The sequence below is a fragment of the Pelobates fuscus genome, chromosome 5 (assembly GCF_036172605.1).
Source record: "Pelobates fuscus isolate aPelFus1 chromosome 5, aPelFus1.pri, whole genome shotgun sequence".
Taxonomy (NCBI): domain Eukaryota; kingdom Metazoa; phylum Chordata; class Amphibia; order Anura; family Pelobatidae; genus Pelobates; species Pelobates fuscus.
The window spans coordinates 300,134,658-300,159,326 of NC_086321.1; the positions used below are offsets into that span (position 1 = coordinate 300,134,658).

General features: G+C 44.8%; 1 protein-coding gene across 2 annotated transcripts in view; it reads left to right on the forward strand.

Moving 5' to 3' along the window:
- Positions 1–13,435: 13,435 nt before the first annotated feature.
- Positions 13,436–24,669, forward strand: part of LOC134611534 (peroxisomal membrane protein 11C-like) — a 179,855-nt gene continuing 168,621 nt past the window's right edge. For both annotated transcript variants that reach the window (XM_063455489.1, XM_063455490.1), the window contains exon 1: positions 13,436–13,668. In XM_063455489.1, coding sequence (XP_063311559.1) covers positions 13,606–13,668 — 63 coding nt within the window. In that variant the 5' untranslated portion in view covers positions 13,436–13,605. The remainder of the gene's footprint in view (positions 13,669–24,669) is intronic.

Here is a 24,669-nt window from a genome sequence, read left to right on the forward strand (position 1 = left end):
TATGTTCCCTTCACTACAACTGATCTATTTAACTGGAAGACCCATAATTCCTCCTACACCGATAAACCTCAAGCCGTGACAGATTTAATTACCTCCATAATCCAGACACATAATCCCACTTGGGCTGATTGCCAGCAATTGCTTATGACATTGTTCAATAACGAGGAAAGAACACGGATAAATCAGGCGGCAATTAAAGCGCTGGAAGAAGTGGCCCGCACTCAGAATCAGGCCAACCCGGCAGCATGGGCCGCAGCCCATTATCCAAATACTGATCCGAATTGGAATGTCAATGGCGCAGACATGGCCCATTTAAAAGCTTACAGGGACGCTATTATTGCTGGCATGAAAGCCAGAGGGAAAAAGGAGATTAATATGTCGAAGACGGCTGAGGTATTGCAGAAATGTGATGAGTAGCCCAGTGCCTTTTATGATCGATTATTGGAGGCATACTGGTTGTATACCCCCTTTAATCCAGAGGCTCCTGAGAATTCCCGGATGGTTAACTCTGCCTTTGTCAATCAGGCCTACGGAGATATAAAAAGAAAGTTGCAAAAGTTAGAAGGGTTTGTAGGGATGTCTATTACTCAACTAATGGAGATAGCGAATAAGGTATATATGAATAGGGAAACAGAGACGAAAAAGGAAGAAGAGCGAAAGATGAGAAGGAAAGCAGACATGCTAGCAGTAGCTATCGCAGGCGTAGATAGAAGGGAAAAGGAAGTGTATAGGGTAACCGAGAAAGGCGAGAATAAGTGGAATAGGGAGCCGTTAAGTAGGAACCAATGCGTGTATTGTAGGGAAGAAGGGCATTGGAGAAGTGAGTGTCCACAGAGGGAACAACATGAGAGAGAGAGAGATAGACCAAGGGCAGGGTATAGCAATAATTATAGAGGCAGAGCGAGAGGGAGAGGAGGCCCTGGAGGAAATAGTGGGAATAACAGAGGTAGCGTTAGCGGAGATAGGTATTACCCAGCAGCGCAGAGACTCAGAGAGAGAGAAGATAGGGACTTTGTGGGTTTGGCTGACACTGTCATGGAGGACTATTGATACCGACCGGGCTCCATCCCCCTTGGCCGAGCGGAGCCTATGGTCGATGAAGCAATAGGGGGAAAAAGGAGTTCTTTCATGATCGACACTGGTGCTGAACATTCTGTGGTGACGGACCTAGTCGCTCCTCCTTCAGGAAGAACTATCACCGTAATAGGAGCAACTGGAAGGAGTGCCGCTAAACCGGTTCTTAAAAGTCGACTCTGTACACTGGGAGGCCACGTAGTAAAACATCAGTTCCTTTACATGCCTGAATGTCCAGTCCAACTGCTAGGGCGAGATTTGTTGTCGAAATTACAAGCACAGATAACGTTTCTGCCTAACGGAACAACGTCCTTGAAGTTTAATGGACCCTCAGGTATAATGACAATATCAGTACCAAAGGAAGAAGAGTGGCGACTTTATACAGTGTTGACCAGCCAAAACCCTAAGAGTGAGGAATCCTTGTTTAATGTACCAGGAGTATGGGCAGAGAATAACCCACCAGGACTTGCTCGCAATATCCCACCTATTCGGATTGAACTAAAGCTAGGGGTTTATCCAGTGAGCTTAAGACAATATCATATTCCACAAAAGGCAAAGAAGAACATACAGTCTTATTTGGATAAGTTCATAAGGTATGGTATCCTAAAATTCTGTACTTCCCCCTGGAACACCCCATTGTTGCCTGTTCAAAAGCCTGGGACAGATGAGTATCGCCCTGTGCAGGACTTGAGAGCAGTCAATGATGCGGTAGTAAGTATACATCCAGTTGTGCCCAATCCCTATAACCTGCTTGCTTTAATTCCGAGCGGGGCTACTTACTTCACAGTTTTAGACCTCAAAGATGCCTTCTTTTGCCTTCGAATTGCTACAGAAAGTCAGTGTATCTTCGCATTCCAATGGGAACTTGGACAAGATTGCCCCAAGGGTGTCACGATTCCGGGGAACCCAACACGCTAACACACACACAGACACACACACAGAAAGTGTGCAGTACCGGTCCTTAGAGTGGCCGGGCTAAGCACACACAGAATAGTCAGGAGACAAGCCGAGTAAGGGGAACCAGAAAACAGAATAACGAGAAACAAGCCGAGGTCAAAGGGTAGGAGAAAGTCACAAAGTCAGTATAACAAGCCAGAGAGTACGTAACCAGAAAGCACACGTTCACAATCAATACTATGAAGCAAAGACCACAACAGGGCACAGAAAGACAGGAAAGGTAAGTATTTAAATCCTAGCCTGAATCCTGATTGGCTAACCACCAATCAGTATTAACAAACACACGTGGGGGATATCTATACCCCCCACTGTGTTTGTTGCACTGTAGCTTTAACGCCGGGTCACGTGAGTGACCCCGGCGCTTAGATAATAGTGCCGGCTCCCAGCGTGCAGCGTTAGACATGCTGCCGCTGGGAGGAGGAGAGGAGGACGCGAGCGGCGTGTCAAGAGGAGAGGACGCCGCTCGCTTATCGGTAAGGGGAGAGGGGGCCGCGGGCGGCGACGGACCGAGGGTGAGTGCTGCGAGAGGATTGCAGCCTCCCCTCACCGCCGCCCGCGGAGCCCTGACATAACCCCCCCCTCGAAGACCGCCCAGAGGGCGGGAAGCCGAAGGCTTCAAAGGAAACCGCGCATGAAAGGAGCGGATCAAGGAGGGGGCGTTCAAGTCAGAGACAGAAACCCACGACCGCTCCTCCGGGCCGTAACCCTTCCAATCAACCAGATACTGCAACCGACCTCGAGAGAAACGAGAATCAAGGAGAGCAGCCACCTCATATACGTCACTAGAGACTGCACGAAGGGTATCGGAACGCCTGAGAGACCCAGAGAACCGATTACAGAGCAAGGGCTTCAAAAGGGAGGTTTGAAAGGTGTTAGGTATGCGCATGGAAGGGGGTAAGGCCAGGGAGTAGGATACAGGATTCACCCTACGCAACACCTTATAGGGACCAAGGAACTTGGGCGCGAACTTCATCGAGGGAACCCTAAGGCGGAGATTCCTAGAGGAAAACCAAACCCTATCACCCGGAGCATAAGAAGGAGCCGCACATCTGCGACGATCAGCAAATCTCTTTTGAGTAGCAGCAGCACGACAAAGAGCAGCATGGACCTGATCCCACATCTTCCGTAAGGAGGCGAGGTGCTCGTCCAAAGCGGGCATTCCCTTGTCGGAGAACACACCGGGAAGGACAGCGGGTTGGAACCCATAAGCCACCATAAAAGGACTTACGCCAGTAGAAGAATGAGACACAGTGTTTCTGGCAAACTCAGCCCAGGGAAGGAGATGGGACCAGTTGTCCTGGTGTGCATTCGTGAAACAGCGTAAATACAACTCCACAGACTGATTTGCTTGTTCGGCAGCTCCATTAGATTGCGGATGATAGGAGGAAGTAAATGATAAGGAGACCCCCATCTCAGCACAAAAGCCTCTCCAAAACCGAGAGACAAACTGAGGGCCCCTGTCAGATACGATATCTTGTGGTATACCATGCAAGCGGAACACTTCTTTGGCAAACACCTGAGCCAACTGAACCGCAGAAGGTAGCTTCTTAAGCGGAATGAAGTGCGCCATTTTGGAGAACCTATCCGTTACAGTCAAAATTACTGTCTGCCCATCAGATGAAGGAAGATCCACAATAAAGTCCATGGATAAGTGTGTCCACGGTTTCTTGGGTACAGATAGGGGCATAAGGAGTCCCAGGGGTTTAACATTAGGGGACTTACACTGTGTACAGACATGGCAAGCCTGCACGTAATCTACCACGTCTTTTTTGAGTGAGGGCCACCAAAACTGTTGGAAAAGACCCTTGTAAGTCTTGGTAACCCCTGGATGACCAGCCGTTTTGGCTGTGTGAAATAAAGTTAACAACTTCTTTCTGTCTTTTACTTTCACGTACAGCTTACCAGTAGGAGTCTCAGAGGGTGCTTGGGATTGGTATGACTTGATACCATCAAGAAAAAGAGACGAGATAACCAAACGGGTAGTAGCTATTATATTAGTTGTGGGTACAATGGGCTCAGGAGTGGAGGTAATAGAATCTACAGGTTCGTACTGGCGGGAGATGGCATCAGCCTTGACATTTCGATAACCAGGCCTGTATGTGATTATGTACTGAAAACGTGAGAGAAATAAAGACCATCTAGCCTGACGAGAGGATAACCTCTTAGCATCTGCGATATAGGATAGATTTTTATGATCGGTTATAACCAGAATCTTGTGTCTAGTTCCCTCTAACAAGTACCTCCATTCTTTAAATGCCATCACTATAGCTAATAATTCCCTGTTCCCAACATCGTAATTCTTTTCAGACTCTGACAAGCGTTTTGAAAAGTAACCACAGGGAAGGAGGGGTTCGTCATACGATTGTCTTTGTGACAACACTGCTCCTATACCTGATTCAGAGGCGTCTACTTCCAGTACAAAGGGAAGGGAAGGATCAGGATGGTGTAACACAGGGGCAGTGGCAAATGCCTTTTTTAGAGTCTCGAAGGCCACAATAGCATTAGGATTCCAAACCCTGGGGTGTAAACCCTTTTTTGTCAGTTTAGTGATAGGGGAAATAATGGATGAGAAGTTTTTAACAAACTTTCTATAATAATTGGCAAACCCTATAAATCGCTGTATTGCCTTAAGTCCTTGGGGAAGGGACCAGGACAGTATAGCTTCCAATTTTGAAGGATCCATGCTGAATCCTTGTTCAGAAATAACATAACCCAGGAACTGTACAGAAGTTTGGTCGAATAAGCATTTCTCTAATTTACAATAAAGACCGTTCTGCAACAACCTTTTAAGCACCATCCTAACATGAGTATGATGTGTCTCCAAATCTGGAGAATATACCAGTATGTCATCAAGGTAGACTACTGCACAGACATGCAGTAGGTCTCTAAGGACATCGTTTATGAGATCCTGAAATACGGCAGGAGCATTACACAATCAAAAAAGCATGACTAGATACTCGTAATGCCCACTGCGTGTATTGAACGCCGTTTTCCATTCATCGTTCTCTTTGATACGAACAAGGTTATAAGCCCCCCTGAGGTCTAGTTTTGTAAAATATTTAGAACCTGTGACACGATCAAACAACTCCGTAATGAGAGGGATCGGATAGGCATTTTTAATCGTTATATTGTTTAGTGCTCTGTAATCTATACACGGTCTCAAATCGCCCTCCTTTTTCGCCACAAAAAAGAAACCAGCTCCAGCCGGAGAGGAGGACCTTCTTATAAAACCTTTAGTTAAGGCCTCCCGTATGTACTCCTCCATGACCTGGTTCTCTTTCTCAGAAAGAGGGTAGACCTTACCCCTAGGAGGCATAGTACCCGGTAATAGGTTAATGGCACAGTCATACTCACGGTGTGGAGGTAACTTATCTGCCTCCCTTTTTTCGAAAACCAATGCAAGGTCTGCATATACAGAAGGGACAGAAACAGAAAGTGGTTTAGCTGTGGGCACGTTGAGTAAACAAATGGGACGTACCTGGGCCATACAGTCTCGTTGACAAGATTCCCCCCAGGAGAGTATATCTAAACAACCCCAATCAAGTACTGGGTTGTGTTTAACTAACCAGGGAAAACCCAGAACGATGGTAGCAGTAGGGGAGTCAATTATTTGGAAGGTTAATCGTTCCTTGTGTAAAGCACCCACAGACATAACTATATCTTGGGTTTCATGGGTCACCAGAGGTTTCTCAAGTGGTCTACCATCTATGGCCTCAACGGCCAAAGGTGTGGCCTTTCGGATCAAAGTCAGGGCTGCGGTTTTGGCAAAGTTCTCATCCATAAGGTTGTCTGCCGCACCTGAATCGATCAAGGCTTTGGTTGTTATAGTGGTTTTATTGACCAAAAGAGAAACTGTAATAAACGGTCTGGAGATGGATACATGAGGGGACAAGGTCATAACACCCGAGGCCGACCCCTCTCTGGGCCTTAGGTGCTGTAGTTTCCCTGTAACTTAGGGCAGGTATTACAGTGGTGCACCCTCTTACCACAATAAAGACATAACCCCTCCCTTCTACGATACATTCTTTCAGCCTCAGTTAACCCTGTAGCACCCAATTGCATGGGTTCGGGGGATGATTGTCTAGGAGCGGGTAATGCTAGTAATGCAGTACTGGGTAGAGCAGGTAACACCCGTGTATCCAGCCGTCTTTGAGTACGCCTCTCTCTAATACGGTTATCAATAAGGATTACATAGTCTATAACATCATCCAGAAGAACAGGCAGTTCCCTGGATGCTATTTCATCCAGTATGTAAGCGGCCAAACCCTCCTGAAAGGCTGTTACGAGGGCGTCATTATTCCAAACCACTTCAGCTGCTAGAGTGCGGAATTCGATAGTATAATCCGCTACAGATCTGTTACCCTGTCGAACCCTAAGCAGAGCTTTGCCAGCAGAGGCAACCCTACCGGGTTGATCAAACGTGCGTTTGAATGCTGACAAAAAATCTGCAAAGGACATAGGAGACATATTTTCCCACATGGGGTTTGCCCATGCTAAAGCTCTCCCAGACAGGTGGTTTATCAAAAAGGCAATTTTGGACCTGTCGGTGGGATAGGAACGTGGATTCATCACCAAATCGATGTCAATTTGATTGAGGAAACCACGACACAAAGCTGGGTCACCACTATAGCGCTGTGGCGGTGTCATATGGACTACATGAGCAGGAACGGGTACTGGAGTGGCAATGGGTTCGGGCACAGCAGCAACCGCCTCCTGGACGGCAGGCTGCAGGTGTGCAGTACGAGCCAGTATGGTCTGCAAAGCCTGAGCAAACTGATCCATACGGTGGTCCAAGCCATCCATTCTAGCCTCCTGATTAACTAGGAGCTGTGGTATGTCAGCAGGTTCCATTATGGCCCTGTTGTAATGTCACGATTCCGGGGAACCCAACACGCTAACACACACACAGACACACACACAGAAAGTGTGCAGTACCGGTCCTTAGAGTGGCCGGGCTAAGCACACACAGAATAGTCAGGAGACAAGCCGAGTAAGGGGAACCAGAAAACAGAATAACGAGAAACAAGCCGAGGTCAAAGGGTAGGAGAAAGTCACAAAGTCAGTATAACAAGCCAGAGAGTACGTAACCAGAAAGCACACGTTCACAATCAATACTATGAAGCAAAGACCACAACAGGGCACAGAAAGACAGGAAAGGTAAGTATTTAAATCCTAGCCTGAATCCTGATTGGCTAACAACCAATCAGTATTAACAAACACACGTGGGGGATATCTATACTCCCCACTGTGTTTGTTGCACTGTAGCTTTAACGCCGGGTCACGTGAGTGACCCCGGCGCTTAGATAATAGTGCTGGCTCCCAGCGTGCAGCGTTAGACATGCTGCCGCTGGGAGGAGGAGAGGAGGACGCGAGCGGCGTGTCAAGAGGAGAGGACGCCGCTCGCTTATCGGTAAGGGGAGAGGGGGCCGCTAACAAAGGGTTTAAGAATTCACCTACCCTATTTGGATCAGCATTGAGTCAGGACTTACTAGATTTCAAGTCCATCCCAGGAGAATGTGTACTACTACAATACGTAGATGATTTGTTGATAGCGGCAGTTACAAGAGAGATATGTCAGCAAGCAACACATGATCTACTGCACATTCTTTGGAAGGCAGGATACAAAGTGTCCAGGAAGAAAGCCCAGTTGTGTCAGCCAACTGTCAAGTATCTGGGATTCCATATCTCTGAAGGTCAAAGGATAATGGGGCCAGAGAGAAAAGAAGCTGTTTGCCAAATACCAACACCCAAGAATAGAAGACAAGTGCGAGAGTTCTTGGGGGCAGCAGGCTTCTGTAGGATATGGATTCCCAGTTATGCGATATTGGCGAAACCTCTCTATGCAGCTATAAAAGGCACAGAACACGATCCCTTCCTGTGGACCATCGAACAGCAGAAGGCATTTGAGGATGTTAAGAAGGCATTGATGAGCGCCCCAGCATTAGGTCTACCTGATCATACACGTCCATTCTACTTATATGTACACGAGCAAAGAAGAATGGCTGTGGGAGTACTGACACAGTACTTGGGATCATGGCAACGACCTGTTGCATATATGTCCAAACAACTGGATGCAGTGGCCAGTGGCCTTCCACCTTGTCTAAGAGCCGTAGCTGCCGCCGCCCTGCTGGTAGCTGAAGCTGATAAGCTCACTCTGGGTCAGGAACTCTATGTGCGAGTCCCGCACGCAGTACAGACATTGCTAGACTATAAAGGCAATCACTGGTTTAGCAATAGCCGCATGACTAAGTACCAAGCTATGTTATGTGAGAACCCGAGAGTGCATCTTGAGACTGTCAATACCTTGAATCCAGCTACCCTTTTGCCACAGCCTACTGAGAGTCAACATGATTGCCTGGAGGTGATGGATGAAGTGTTCTCAAGCAGACCGGACCTTCATGATTTTCCCATCCAGAACCCCGATGTCCAGTACGATACCGATGGCAGTAGTTACGTGAAGGAAGGGATTCGCTACGCAGGATATGCAGTGACAACCATAGACAAGGTGATAGAAGCTCGGCCACTGTCAAAAGGAACATCGGCACAGAAGGCAGAACTAATCGCACTCACACAAGCGTTACAATTGGCTGAAGGATTGAGGGTGAATATCTATACGGACTCAAAGTATGCGTTTTTAACCACTCATGCCCATGGAGCCTTGTATAAAGAAAGAGGACTATTGAACTCAGAGGGTAAAGAAATCAAGTACGCAGCTGAGATATTACAACTCTTGGAAGCCGTGTGGGAACCGAAAGAAGTTGGTATCATACATTGTTGAGCGCATCTGAAAGGTGATGGTGATGTGGTTAAAGGAAATCGGATGGCAGATAATGCGGCTAAGCGTGCCGCTGAATCAGGACAACAGGGGTATGTGGAGTGTATAGCTGCTCTCATACCGACCCCTCTGTCTCAATGGACTCCAATTTATACAGCTCAAGAAGAAGAGTGGTTAAAGACTGAAGCGGGAAAATACTTGGAGAATAAGTGGTATCAGTTAGAAGATGGAAGGATAGTTATTCCAGCATCGCTAGCCGTAGAAATTGTCCAGAATTATCACAATGGGACACATTCCGGGAGAGATAGTATGGAAGAATCTCTTAGGAAGCATTTCTACATATCAAGATTGTCCAATTTGACTCAAGCCATTGCACGAAGATGTGTGTTGTGTGCCAAGAATAACGCAAGGCAAGGTCCAGTGAAACCACCGGGAGTCCAGTATATGGGAGGACTCCCTATGTCCGATCTACAAATAGACTATACGGTAATGCCTAAATCCGGTGGACATCGTTACCTACTAGTAGTTGTGTGTACCTACTCAGGATGGGTAGAAGCATGTCCCACTCGTACAGAGAAAGCAGGAGAAGTTACGGGAAATAATACCCCGATATGGACTACCATGTTCTATAGGATCGGATAATGGTCCAGCCTTTGTTCACCAGTGCCTACAACAACTGACTTATATGCTCGGTATTAAGTGGAAACTACATACAGCATATAGGCCTCAGAGTTCTGGGAAAGTGGAAAGAATGAACAGAACTATTAAGAACCAATTGGCGAAGATGTGTCAAGAAACTCAACTTAAATGGAATGTTATTTTGCCAATAGCTCTGTTGCCCATTCGTAGTACACCTACCAGAAGGATGGGTCTCTCACCTTTTGAAATTATGTATGGGCGTCCACCTCCCGTACTTGGTAACTTAAGGGGGGATTTAAGTCAGTTGGGAGAAGGAATTACCCGGCAGCAGGTTGTAGAGTTGAGTAAAACAATGGAGGAGGTACAGAAATGGGTACAAGATAGGTTACCTGTGAATATTTATCCACCAGTCCATTCTTATCATCCAGGAGATCAAGTTTGGATAAAGGAGTGGAACAGTGTACCGTTGGGGCCAAAGTGGAGGGGTCCTTATGTTGTTCTTTTGTGTACCCCAACAGCTATAAAGGTGGCCGAAGTGACTCCGTGGATTCATCACTCCAGGGTTAAACCAGCAGCAGTAGATTCTTGGTAAGTTACACCAGATCCTGAGAATCCCTGCAAGATCCGGTTGAAGCGTGCAACTCAGTCGGAGTGACGAGGAACTATTGGGACTTTTAGAGCAGTCATAAAGATCATCAAGTAGGTGTTTTGACGGCCATAATAAAGCCTGACCACCTACCTACGTTACATAGTCAGAGTGTCCTGAAGGGATCTCTGTGAAGAAAAGTGAGGATTGGGAAGGACTCCATTCCCTGCAGCCCTCACATCCTGGAAGCTGAGGTGCCATCGCACGGTCGAAGAATTAGGACAAAGATGTCAGGAGTGATGTGTTCGATAATGTGTATATTTGTGTTTTTAATTATTCAGAAAGGTGGAGGTACCACACCAGGCTGTGAGGTTTTCATTAAGACTACGAAAACAGGCAATCATATTTCTCAGACCCTTATTTGGCATTCACAATATGAGTGTAAAGGACATGTATCTAAGTGTAGATACTTGGGTATAGATTATAGTGTATGCCATTTAGGAGCAGGAGAACCTAAGTGTTTTAGCCCAGAGTATCAACCCCGTACAATTTGGTTGACTATTCGGAATGGAGACTCACAGGGGACCCTGATAAATAAGACCATACTAGAAACCGTACATTCTTCAGGTGTTTTGCTATTTGATGCATGTAAGGCGATATCAGGTGGAAGAAAACCGTGGAATGTATGTGGGGATCTTAAATGGGAAAGAACTTATGGGTCTAACGATTAGTATATTTGCCCCAGTAGTAAGAACAAATACATAGATCCAAAATGCCCAAATAAAGATTATAATTATTGTCCGTATTGGTCCTGTGTTAGGTGGGCAACCTGGGGACAGACAGTAGATAAGGATATGATTGTTACTAAGTTGCCTACCAAACCATATTGTAAGTCTATGGAGTGTAACCCAGTCCATATACTCATCAATGACCCAGAATTATTTATAGATAGGTTTGGAAATTTATTTGGGTTCCAGATATATGGAACAGGTTTGGATCCTGGGACAATATTATTTGTAGGGATTGAGACCGATACTGTGGCACCCCAGACTCATCAGGTCTTCCATTCCTTCTATGAGGAGATGAGTGTGGAAAATAAGATTCCCCATAATGCTAAGAACCTTTTTATTGATTTAGCCGAGAGTATTGCTGGTAGTCTTAATGTAACCAACTACTATGTGTGTGGAGGTACTAATATGGGAGACCAATGGCCTTGGGAAGCAAAGGAGGTAATGTATTCCGGTTCTGAGACAATTGAACAATTAATAGATTCTCAAACTGATTATCAAATGAGTGTTAGAGGTAAATCTGAGTGGCGATTAAAGACCTCCATTATAGGTTATGTTTGCATAGCAAGAAAAAGAATAATGTTTAATACATCTGTAGGATAATTGACTTGTCTAGGGCAAAAAGCTTATGATGATGATACCAAAGATACAACTTGGTGGTCAGCTTCAAATGTCTCAGAACCACCTAATCCGTTTGCAAGTTATACCAATTTAAAGGATGTGTGGTTTGACTTATCTGCTACATCTAGTCGGAAAGCCCCGGCAAATTTGTACTGGATCTGTGGTAAGAAAGCCTATTTGGAGTTACCACAGGACTGGGAAGGGGCATGTGTATTAGGTATGCTCAAACCATCCTTCTTCTTGTTGCCAATTGAAACAGGAGAGACTTTGGAAGTTAAAGTATATGATGTGAATCATAGAAAGAAAAGAGGACCCCTAGAGATAGGTACCTGGGAAGATAATGAGTGGCCTCCCCAGCGTATTATAGATTATTATGGGCCAGCTACGTGGGCGGAAGATGGTACTTTTGGATATAGAACCCCAATATATATGCTCAACCGTATCATAAGGTTACAGGCAGTGGTTGAGATAATTACCAATGAAACATCGAAAGCGCTCAAACTCCTAGCAAAGCATAACACTAGGATGAGGACAGCCGTTTACCAAAATAGATTAGCTTTGGATTACCTATTGGCAGTAGAGGGAGGTGTATGTGGGAAGTTTAATTTAAGCAATTGTTGTCTTCAAATAGATGATGAAGGGCAAGCGGTAGCTGAGCTTACTAGCCATATGGTTAAACTAGCACATGTGCCTACTCAAGTATGGAAAGGGTATAATCCGAGTAGTTGGTTTGGTAATTGGTATGAGCAGCTTGGAGGACTCAAGGCATTGGTAGGTGGAGTCATGCTAATCTTGATGTTGTGCCTTCTCCTGCCATGTCTGATTCCTTTGGTAGTTAGGTCTGTGCAGAGCATTATAGAAAGTATAGCAGAGAGAAAGGCCGCTGCACAGATAATGGCTGTTTATAGGTATGAGGCTTTAAATCAAGGAGAACAGGTACAGGAAGAGGAATGCTGAGGGATTCGTATCTTTAGAGAGTCGCAAAGTCTAGTCTGGTTTATGGCAACTTGAGGTGTAAGCAAACTCTGATTAAGTGATGCATCTGGAATTATGAAATATCAGAAGCATCAAAGGGGGAATGTGGTGGAATTTCGGTAAAAATAAATTTAGTAGGTCGAGATTGCCACGTGGTATGTGTACGTGCATATACTGATGTATCGGTCGGTTGGTTGCACGTGGCAACTATATAATCAGTAGTGTACGGAGCATGTGCAGGAATACAGGATATACGAGTATTTCCCCTCCTCCATTGTGCTGGGCAAGCCATGGGGTCAAACAGGAAGTTAGTCTTTGTTCTGTTGATTGGGTAAGAGTACGTGTGGGTGGAGCTTATTATGGGAGGAGTTATATGCCTATATAAGGGACCTACACTGTATGTTCGGGGCTCAGACTTTGCTGTTTTTTGGTGACATTAGTCCCTCTGAGTCCCGGTCGGTGAATCGAATAAAGAATCTCTTCCTTCCTGAAGAAACCTGTGTCCATCTCTCTGTGCTTGGCTTCCGTCAGTTTCTCCGGTATCAAGTACACTCTCCAGGTCTGGACTGGCTCACTCTGATAATTCCATGCATACTCCTTCATACTGTGCTGATTGGAGGTTTCATCAGGACATAAAACTGCACAGTTCAGTAGCCTCCATTTGAGAGAGAGAGAGAGATATATATAATGCTCCCTGTTACCAGTGTTGACCATCCACACTATGATCTGTGAGTTTCAGTTACAAAAAGAAATATAGCACCATTTAAATATTAGAGTTGCTAGTCAGCAGTGTGCTCCTTTAATATATAGCCAAATGAAAAGTACTGCCGATTTTGCCGAATTTTATCAAAGTAATCGAAAAGGCAACGCTGTTTCTCAACAGCTAAATTCAAAGCAAACCTCAATCAGTTCATATGAACTGTCACTGGTAGGCTGATAAGCATTTAAAACAGCCTCAGCGTCATACTGAGAGCCAATAAAAACACAACATTGAAGACAAGCGGAAGTGTTTGTACACCAGAAAGAGGTCTGGAACGCAAAAGTCTGAAGTTCATGAGACTGACTATAGTGCTGTGTTAGCAGTACATTGATTTGCACTGGAGAGGTAGATCTTTCATATCACAGCTGGCATTTTCCAGGGCATTCTGGCTAGAGAGTGATCTGTGTTTATCTTAAATAAAACACTTACAATGCGTACAGCCGTGACTGGATTGGTAAATGTCTTGGAGTCGTATAGAGGGAGAGACAGAGTGGTAAGTATGTATGAAGCTGTTTAAGAAGTGTAGGGTCGAATGCACATTTATTTAATATAGTCATATATATATATATATATATATATATATATATATATGTTTACTTATGCCCTATATTCGGCATTTATGTTTTTGTGAGGTCGTCCTGATAAAATTAATTGTAGAAATCTACACTCCATTTTAGCTCCCATTAAATGATTTTCACAAGTTTTGCCCTTTTCAACCATTTATTATAGTAAGTGGAATAGGAGTATCTGAATAAATGGGGGAAACTTATCAAAGTTGTCTGAAGAGGTTTTTTGATCTGTTAGTATTTTTTTATGTTCTAAAAAGTGTCAGGTTTTTGCTCCCAAAATTCTGCCATTGTTGGCAAAAATATAAATTTCAGGAAAGACTACAACATTTCAAATGGAGTTAAAAAGAAAAGTAAAACCTAACACTTTACTGGTAGACAAAGTAGTTTAAAGAAAATCTATTGTGTTGCCCAAAAAATGTAAAAATGAATATTAAGGGTGCAACAGGTTTATTAAATTGCACCAAAAAAAAAGGCCAAATATGTACAAAACTGTCTGCATTACTACTTTTCCCCCGTTGCTTCACTTTCTCACTCTCATTTTCACTATGTTCTGGCAATGCCTGGGCAGAACTGGATTGTGATGTCACTTGCCAAATATCAATATACATTTGAAAAGAAAAGCATCAAATGAAAAGGTTGTCACAAGTTTTAACGTTTTTTTTTTTTTCTCCTGTAGTCTGCTCCCCAGAGAAATTGCAGTTCCACTTTAATATAATTGCGTAATATATTACACCTAACCAGTCATCTACATCTCAGTGATATGTGTCCACCTGGGGCCACTAACACGTGATAACCATATGAGTGATAGAGGAGACTGGGTTACCTTGGGCATCAAGGATTAAATGCTTCCTTGATTTACCCATAGCTTGTTGCAATAATATATTATCAAGGTTTTTCACTAAAGAGATAATTGTTAGCAATTCAAAGTGAATTTCAAATTTAATGCCAAAATAGCAAAACTGGAAGCACTGCTTATTGTGAGAATTTTTTCAGTTTTACTATTTTGACCGTAAATTTTCAATCCACATGGGCGTGGTTTCGCAGCTCACCCAGATGGACGCGTGAGCTGACAGCTTCTGCTGAGAGACCCACATTACAGCGATTATAATAGCGATTTATGCCCCAAAACAACCCAAAACGCACACAACAACCGCGCTGACTCCTACTCAAAGCTCCACGCCAAGTTGAACCGACTGGCAGAGTGACATACCACAAAGACAGGGACAGATGCAGTAATATACGTCTCAGAGGGATCCCAGTGAAGGTTTACCCCCAAGAGCTTTCTCTCTACGCCAGGGAGCTTTTCAAAGCCATAGTACCCGATCTGCCTGACCAGGACCTTCTTCTGGATCCAATCCATCGGCTTCCAAAGCCACGTAACTCACCACAATCCGCACCCTGAGATGTTATAACTAAAATGCACTACTTCACTACCAAGGACAAGTTTATGCAAGCTTCAAGGCTTTTGGAAGCCCTACTGGACCGGTCTTCCAACGTGAAGCTGTTCACAGATCTGTCAGTTTCCACACTCCAAAAAAGCTAGCCCTACGAAAAGCTAACATGGTGTACAAATGGGGCTTCCCAGCTCATCTTATTATGGCACAAGTCGACACATCACGACGGTCGAGGAAGGCAAGAAAATGCTAGGTGAATGGAAGATTCCGGTGGAGGAGTTCAGAAAACAAGGGCCTTCTAGCAACACCCACAGCACGCAGATGAAAATCAACTCCGATTGGCATACAGTTGCCACGGCAAAGTGAATGTACTCTTAACAGCAACACGGTTGCGGAGTTGTCTGCACTTGACGGACAGATAAGATATTCAGTTTGAGGGCTTAGGCCCCGGTTATATATTTGACTGTATTACCTCTTTTACATGTGCCTAGTTTTCAGTTTACCAGTTATGCCTTAGGTGGAACATAGAATTAATAGGGTCTCAGGTCCCATACATACAAGGGTTATAAATGTTTGGGTCTAAATGTAATTTCTCCTATATAAGGCAGTAAGAGGATCCCTCGCAGGGCGACCCCCTCCCTCGTGCGCAACAATGTGAAAGTCGACCCAGATTTTAATCAAAACATTACCCACACGACTTCCACTCCTGCTTTAAAACCAAAAAGAGGATAGTGTCAATATTGGTTAGCGGAGCAGTCTCATTTACCTTGGTTAAAAAAAATAGGGGATAAGGCGGGCAGATTTTTGTTATTGCATTGTTATGTTAACAATGAACCCTACACCTTCTTGAATGTATATGGCACACATGACGGACGCCTCTCCTTCCTTAAAAAACTGTTTGCCCTAGTAACGCTGCACAAATTTGGGGAGGTTGTGATCGGTGGGGACATGAATTTCATACTAGACCAGGGATCTGCAACCTTCAGCACCCCAGATGTTGTGGACTACATACCCCATAATGCTCTCATAACCATAATGCTGGCAAAGCATCATGGGAGGTGTAGTCCAAAACATCTGGAGTGCCGAAGGTTGCCTGTACTAGACCAATTGCTTGAGTCCCCCTCGACAGATGGGGTCCTGCATACCACAAGCAAAAAAACTGGAAAAACCCTCCACTAAACTAAGGCAAACAAGTCTTCAAAATAATTTTTTAGATGTATGGAGGGTATTGCATATGACAGAGAAGGACTACACGTACCACTTGATGGTGCACAACACTTACACCAGAATTGACAGGTTCCTTCTGCCACAATCTCTTATAGCCAAAGTACAGGACACTAAAATTGACCTAATCTTGTGGACAGACCACGCTCCGATCACCTTATCACTACACCAGCCATTGCCTACAATGGGCTCAGGATACTGGAGACTCAATGACACATTTACTGTACGATACATCGATAGTAGACACTGTTCGTAAAGACCTAGCTGACTATCTAACCCTGAACCTACCTGGTGACACAAACATAAAAAATTTCTGTCAAGCACACTAATCAGTAATTTGGGGGAGCTTTATAAAAGCAGCTAGCTATGAAAAAAACAGAGACTCAAAATATATAGGGTTATGATCAAGGAGCTCACCGAACGAACACACAAAAACAAATCTGATCCCTCTCCCATGCTCAGAAACAAGCTTAGACTCTTGCAGGATAAACAAAAAGAAATAGAATTAGCTAAAACCACATACATGCTCTGCAAATACAAACACAAATTATTTGCACAAGGTAATTGACCGATTACCGATCGGTTTACCAATACAGCTACTTTCCCAAAGTTTTCCGTTCGACTGGAGGAAGTCTACCCTAACCTACTTGGGGATAAAATTGGCATCCTCATTACAATTCACCTTTAACTTGAACTACAAGACCCTACCGGGCATGTGTACTATGGCCTTCTTGAAATGAAATGTAAATTAGTAAAGTTTTGGTTAGGGATAGTTAACACAACCAAAATGATCATCCTATCCAAACTCCTATATGTTTTTAGAATGCAACCTCTACGCATGCCTCACTCATGCGTGTGGGACTCCCACAAATCCTGCATCCCATTTTTGCATTTGCAAAATCATCCCACGCAGGGAGGGGTAGGGCTACCGAATGTAGCGATGTACCACAAGGCCTCCCTGTTGGAATCTGCAATTAAAATGCATGAAACAAAGGGAAAACTACAATGGGTGGACATGGAAACCACTAGAGTGACATGATCCACACTATCTAACTTAATGTGGATGCCAAAACATAGAAGACCAAAAACTTTGAAACTATTCCCAACTACACTACTCTCACTCTCGCAATGGGATCGTTTCAGATCACATTTAGGGGATCCTTAAGTTCAACCTTGACACACCTCTGTCCGCCCTGACGGTTCTCTCCCCCGACTCACTTTCACGTCCTGGCATGACAAGGTTATACATACTATAGGGGAGATTGTACCCTTCCCGGAATTACAAAAAGTACCAAATTCATATGTCTTTCAGTACTTACATCTGAAATGTATTGCACAATCCCAAGTACAGTTGCAGAGACCTGCCGCCTCCTCCCTCAGTGTTGCAGCCCATAAGGTTTATGATCGATGCTGGAAGTCACCGAAACACCCCAAACACGCTAAGGGAAACCTTGCCAGATATACCCCTTTTGTAAAGCAATGGCTGCTAGAAATGGAATCGGAGAGTAACCTGACCCCACAAGAATGGCTTGCCCTAATAAATGTGCTGAAATGCCTTATCAAATGCTATTTCCATGTCAAAGCACATAGGAAGCTCATTTATAGGTGGTTCTACACGCCACACAAACTAAACCGGATGTATCCCATGACTTCTAGCATGTGTCGGCGTTGCGACAGAGAGGAGGGCAATATAATCCAATTCTGCTGGCGTTGCTCACAAATTGCACAACTCTAGGACTGGGTGGCTCGCACCATGAAGGGGGTGGGACTTAATGACATAAGAACATCTATAAAAACATACCTATTTCTAATTCTCTCAGACATACTACCCAAGGCTTCCAAGCAAATAGGAGCATTGATTATATTAGCCGCACATAGGGTAATAGCCCTTTACTGGAAACGAGTGTGCCCTTCTGGGGCCTAACTCTTGGAAAGAATCCACTTATTTCACACATATGAGCGCATTGCCATAGAAACACCAATAGTTAGGGATTCATTTCAAACAGTGTGGCAACCATGGGTGGAGTGATACTCCAAAGAAAATACCGCTGCTTAGTAGCCTACATGACCCCCTCTGCCCTCTGTTTCTTGGATCGAAAAGATAATGTCTGTGATGATTGTAGAGAGTTGACCCCTACCCCCTCCTTTTTTCCTTCTGTATCCCCTTCCCTAGATAGATTTCATTTTTTTTTTTTTTTTTTTTTAACCAGTCCGCTGGCTAACAAGGTTACAGAAGTTTGAAACTCTGGACCCACACAAGGGCTGATAAACACGTTTACCTACGAGCCTGCAGGGAACACAGACCAGTTGGAAAAGCACCCATGAGATCAGGAAAACAATGCCACATTGTAGACAGACACAGGAGTCTAGATATAGTGTATCACCTCCTTACCTAATATGTAGCGAATGTATGTTCTGTACTCTATGATACTCGCATAGTTACTGGCATAGCGTGTTCACACGGATCTTGCGAATGTATTTTACAATACCTCTCCTTTTTTCTTCTGTACCAATGTGACAATATATTGTCAGGCTGATGCTACTGTTGTGACTCACTATAATGTACTTTTCTTATGTTTGTTCAAAAACAATAAAAACCTTCAAATCTTAAAATTTTGAATTCACTTTGGATTCCTGACCATTTAATAACATTGCACAATTGTATTTTGTGGTATGAAACTACCTTTTGTCTTTGGGCAAAATAAAATTAATATTCTGTCTTCAATTGTTCCCTGTTGCAAATAGCAAACTTTTGTGCCAGCCACTGTTAGTCTTCCAATGGTAAAGTTGCACAACATTGTCGAGCCCTGCTGGTTTGTGTGTCTGGCCCTAATTGCCCCTGAGTTGCAATTTTACCCATGTGAAAGGAGAAGTTTACTCATGTTCTGCTCATATCTGTGGAAACAAACTGTTAGCAAGACATCTGAGAAGTAAATACAGAAACTCCACATTTTTAAAACATTTTATTAGCTTTAACCCCTTAATGACCAAGGACGTACAGGGTATTTCAGACAAAAAAAACGTTAACGACCGCTGACATACCCTGTACTTCCACTGCCGATATGAGTGCTGGAAACGATCGTAATTGCTTCCAGACGTTTTAAGGGTGTTGCACGATGCCTCGACATTCACGCGTTGTGGAATACCCCCCCCTCACTGCCGGGCACCCGAGTGATCACTACCCCTGGAGCGATCACTTCCATAGGTGTCCACAGTGCTTCTAGCAGGGGGACTGCCTGAACTGAACTGGTGTTTTTTTTTTTTTTTAAATATGTATATATAATGTCATCCTAAGTGTTTTTAAAAAAATTTTTTTATTAATATATACATATATTGATATAAAAGTACACAGAGTAAAATTACACACGTGTATACATTGTAATAAAAATAAACTGTAAAAATGTTAAAAATATATATGTAAATTTTATTCTAACTGTATTTTGATATGAATATCGCTGTCCGGAAGAGATCAATTCTAGGAACTGCTAAGAGGACCCAAGAATAAGGAATAAATATACCACCCAGGAGGGGTGAGAAAGGGACGTACTAATATATATATATATTAGTACGTCCCTTTCTCACCCCTCCTGGGTGGTATATTTATTCCTTATTCTTGGGTCCTCTTAGCAGTACCCAGGAGGGGTGAGAAAGGGACGTACATATATATATATATATATATATATATATATATATATATATATATATATATATATATATATATATATATATATATATATATATATATATATATATATATATATATATATATATATATATATATATATAGTACGTCCCTTTCTCACCCCTCCTGGGTGGTATATTTATTCCTTATTCTTGGGTCCTCTTAGCAGTTCCTAGAATTGATCTCTTCCGGACAGCGATCTCAGATGTCCCACCTGGAATCTGGGGAGTCACAGCCGCGAGTGCTCTTATCACAACTGGTACTATTACGGTCTTCACTTTCCACATCCTTTCTAGTTCTTCTTTCAGTCCTTGGTATTTGTCCACCTTCTTATGTTCCTTCTTCCTGATGTTATAGTCACTGGGTATTGACACATCCACCACGACTGCAGTCTTTTGTTCCTTGTCTACCACTATGATGTCTGGTTGGTTGGCCAGCACTTGCTTGTCTGTGTGGATCTTGAAGTCCCACAGGATCTTAGCCCTGTCATTCTCAACTACCCTTTGTGGTATCTCCCATCTGAACTTAGGCATGTCCAATCCATATTCTGTATAGATGTTTCTGAACACAATCGCAGCGACTTGGTTGTGTCTCTTCGTGTATGCTGTTCCTGCTAACATCTGTGGTAGACTCCAGCTTCTAGTGATCTGGTGCTTAGTTCCTGCTCCTGTGCTGCTAGGATTAGTGCTTCAGTGCTGTCTTTCAGTCCTGCCTTTTCTAACCACTGGGGGGATTTTGTCATGTGAGCCATATCCACTATCTGCTGGTGGTACCCCCCATGGAGAGGTTTGTCTTGCCAAGGAACCTCCTCTTTTTCTGCATCCTCGATCTGTGGAAGTCTCAGGCATTCCCTTAGCAGTTCATCTTTGGGATCCATCTTCGTGATGTACTCGTGGATGCTCTGTGTTTCATCCAGGACTGTGGCATTGGCACTCATCAGGCCCCGACCTCCTTCTTTCCGGCAGCTGTACAGTCTCTGGGTGCTGGATTTCGTGTGGAATCCTCCATTCATAGAGTTTTCTGGTCTTGCCATCCATGGTGACCAGTTCTTCTCTTGGTCAGGTTATTATTCCAGCTGGGTACCTGATGATCAGTTGTGCATATGTGTTGATGACTTGGGTTTTGTTCTTGCCATTGAGCTTGGACTTCAGGTCTGACTCTTTGGAGGCACTTGGATGTTGCTATCCTCCTTGCCTCTTCCTCATGGTTGCCATGCATTTGTGGTACCCACAGGTACTTGTAGCTGTTCTCTACATATTCTATTTGGCCTTCTGGAACTTAAACTTCTTCTGTCCTGATCATCCTCTTTTTGCTATCATCCGCCTGCACTTCTCTAGTCCAAACGACATTCCGATGTCCTAGCTGTATTGTGACGAGACCTATCTCGTCACATTGCATTGGAGAAGCCTGGTTGCCCGCCTGTTGCCTCTAGACTATGGCCCCATGTTAAAAAGCCTTATTTTCCCCTGCAGAAAAGGCTTGTTTGTGCCTTTCTGCCCGGTGGTCGGTAGATTCAATCTACCGAACAAACAAACGAATGACTGGACCACCTGGGAGCTGGAGTGTGCCGTCAATTGACCTCCCAGAAGCTGCGGTTAACCGCAGCTTAATTGACGAATACTGGGTGGCCTTTGTTCGTTTGACGAACACGTGGCGGCGGCCATTTTAAAGTCCCGAACGGTAGCTGTGTTCAGCGCCCAAACTATGGAACTGGAAACGGACACTTATTTGCGCGAACACCGCTGAGCCGTCAGCCTCCTTGCTTCTACAGTCGGTCATTTAACCGGATGCCTGTTCATTCGGTAGTTTAAACCATATGAACAGCATTTCCCCAGATAGCCATCCTGTGGAGTCTGTTCGTATGGAGAACAGACTTTGTGAACACACTCCACGGCGATTGGACTGTGTGCAAAGGATCTGAGCGCTATTCGGTACTTTTGTGCGCTCAGATCCCAGCTATCTGGGGATGGGTTATGTTACGGTTACTCCCAGGCTAGATGGAAGCTGGACCGCTTGGAAAGTCTGGATCCCAGTTTAGAGAGAGAGAGAAGCCGCTTTGTCTCGATATCCAGAAAGGATCTTGTAAGTGTAGAACAATCCCACTAGCTATTTTAGGCTGCGATTTGAAGGTCAAACAAGAACTGATTTTAATAGCACACAGGGATCGGTATTTATGCAAACTCTCAGGTTCAGGGACAGCCCCCTCTGGACCTGATGGGATACAGGGATAGCACAATGCATCAACCAATAAGAGTACAATGTATCATTTGAATTTGATACCGCCCAGCTTGGCGATAATGAACCCAACGGTTACAGTAATACAATTATCTCCAAGCGCCCAAAACCCACGTTTATTTTCCACACAGAAAACACATTAAACATACATAACTCCAACAGTTTCATAGATATTTCGGCACTTTCACCACTCATTTTATAGCTCTGGTCCGTATGCACTAATCTACCGAATAGCGACTCAAACCCACAAACCTGTAGCTGTATTCCGTCTAAAGAAAGTCAGTTTGTGTATTTGGGTCGCAGGCTGAAAATGGCGGGCATGTTTTTATGTGCAACAATAGGCAGTGGGACCTCGGCGTCAACTTGTGGAACTAATACCGGCCAGAGTTGTGCCCGAATCCCCGCTCTCTGCCTGGATGTGGTCGCTGATCGGTATCCGAAATTAGCCCTCTATGAAGGGCCACTTAGTCTGCGGTTAACCGCAACGTTCTATGTTCTAATTGCTGCCACACTCCAGATTGAAGGTGGTCCCCGTTCGTGCCTCTTTCGGTAGTTTAACCATCGGTTAAACAAACCACGTTTGTTAAGGGCTGGGGCTGCCAAGACAGGAGCGTTTTTGAGAGCCTGAAAAGCCGTTTCACAGTGGGGAGACCACAGGACCTCTCGAGGTAAGTTTTTTTTTTTTTTTTTTTTTTTTTCTTGGTCAGGTCAGTCAAGGGTTTGGCAAGTGTGCTGTAGTCAGGCACAAACAGTCTGTAGTACCCTTCAGTGCCCAGGAAGGCTAGGACCTGAGTCTTAGTGGTGGGGGTGGGCCAATTGGCGACGGCTTCTATCTTAGCCGGCTCTGGTCGCTGTTTCCCACACCCCACCCGGTGACTCGGGTACTGTACCTCGGCCATCCCAAAGTGGCATTTTTCTGGCTTCAGAGTCAGGCCAGCAGCCCGGATCTGATCCAGAACCATTCCTACATGAGCTAAGTGGTCCTCCCAGGACTCACTGTGGATCGCTATGTCGTCCAGATATGCGCAAGCAAAACTCTGGAAGCCATCCAGGAGCCTATCTACCAAGCGCTGGAGTGACGAATGCCGACTTGGGGATAGCCTCCTGGGCCACGGGAATCTGCCAGTAACCCTTGCAGAGGTCGATGGTGATCAGATAATTTACCCTGGCTATACGATCAAGTAGCTTGTCTACCCTGGGCATAGGGTAAGCGTCCGTCACTGTCTTTTCATTGAGCCTCCGATAGTCTACGCAAAACCGGGTTGTCCTATCTTTCTTGGGCACCAGGACCACTGGGGAAGCCCAGGGACTATCGGAAGGCTCAATTACCCTGAGTTGGAGCATCTCATCGATCTCCTTCTTCATTCCTGTCCTAACTGCCTCGGGGATTCGGTAAGGAGCCTGGCGTAAGGGAGCTTGTCCCGGGGTATCTACCTGGTGGGTGGTTAAGGTAGTGTACCCTGGCTTCTGGGAAAAAGTGGGGCTTTTGGACTGCAGGAGTTGGTTAAGCTGCTCCCTTTCAGTGGGGCTAAGTCGGTCCCCTATCTTGACCTGAGCTACTATGTCTGCGTGGGGACTCTTTTTTTCTAACAGATCTGGGATGGGTAGACTGTCGGGGTCTTCCTGAGGGGGACAACATACGGCTGTCACGTTCTCTAGTCGCTCAAGATATTCCTTGAGCATGTTTACATGGAACGTCTTTCTACGATTGCTGTCATGGCAGCTAGCTATTACGTAAGTTGTGTCTCCCCTTTTCTCCACTATCTGGTAGGGGCCCTGCCTGGACGCTTGCAGTTTGTCAGTCTTAACTGGCTTAAGCACTAACACCTTTTGCGCTACGGTGAAGATTTTCTTTCGTGCCCCCCGATCGTACCATACCTTCTGTCTTCTCTGGGCCGACTGGAGGTTAGCCCGCACTGATTTGGCTAATTGCTCCATTCGGTCCCTGAGTTCCAGCATGTACAGCACAATGTGGACACCGTCAGTCTCCATCTCTCCCTCCCAGTGGATCAGGTTTAGGGGTCCCCGCACCTTTCTTCTGTAGAGCAACTCGAAGGGAGAGAACCCTGTCGTTTCCTGGGGCACCTCCCGATAAGCAAATAGGAGGTGTGGCAGAAAACGTTCCCAGTCTCTGTATTCTTGAGCAAACGTTTTGAGCATTTGTTTGAGGGTCCCATTGAACCGCTCACAAAGCCCGTTCCTCTGGGGGTGGTATGGAGAGCTCAGGAGAGACTTAATCTTGCAAACCTGCCAGAGCTGCTGAGTCAATTCGGCAGTAAATTGGGTGCCTCGGTCGGGCAGGATTTCTTTCGGAAATCCTACCCGGGAGAACACCTGAACGAGCGCATTCGCTACCGTATCCGCTTGGATGTTGGATAGGGCGACGGCTT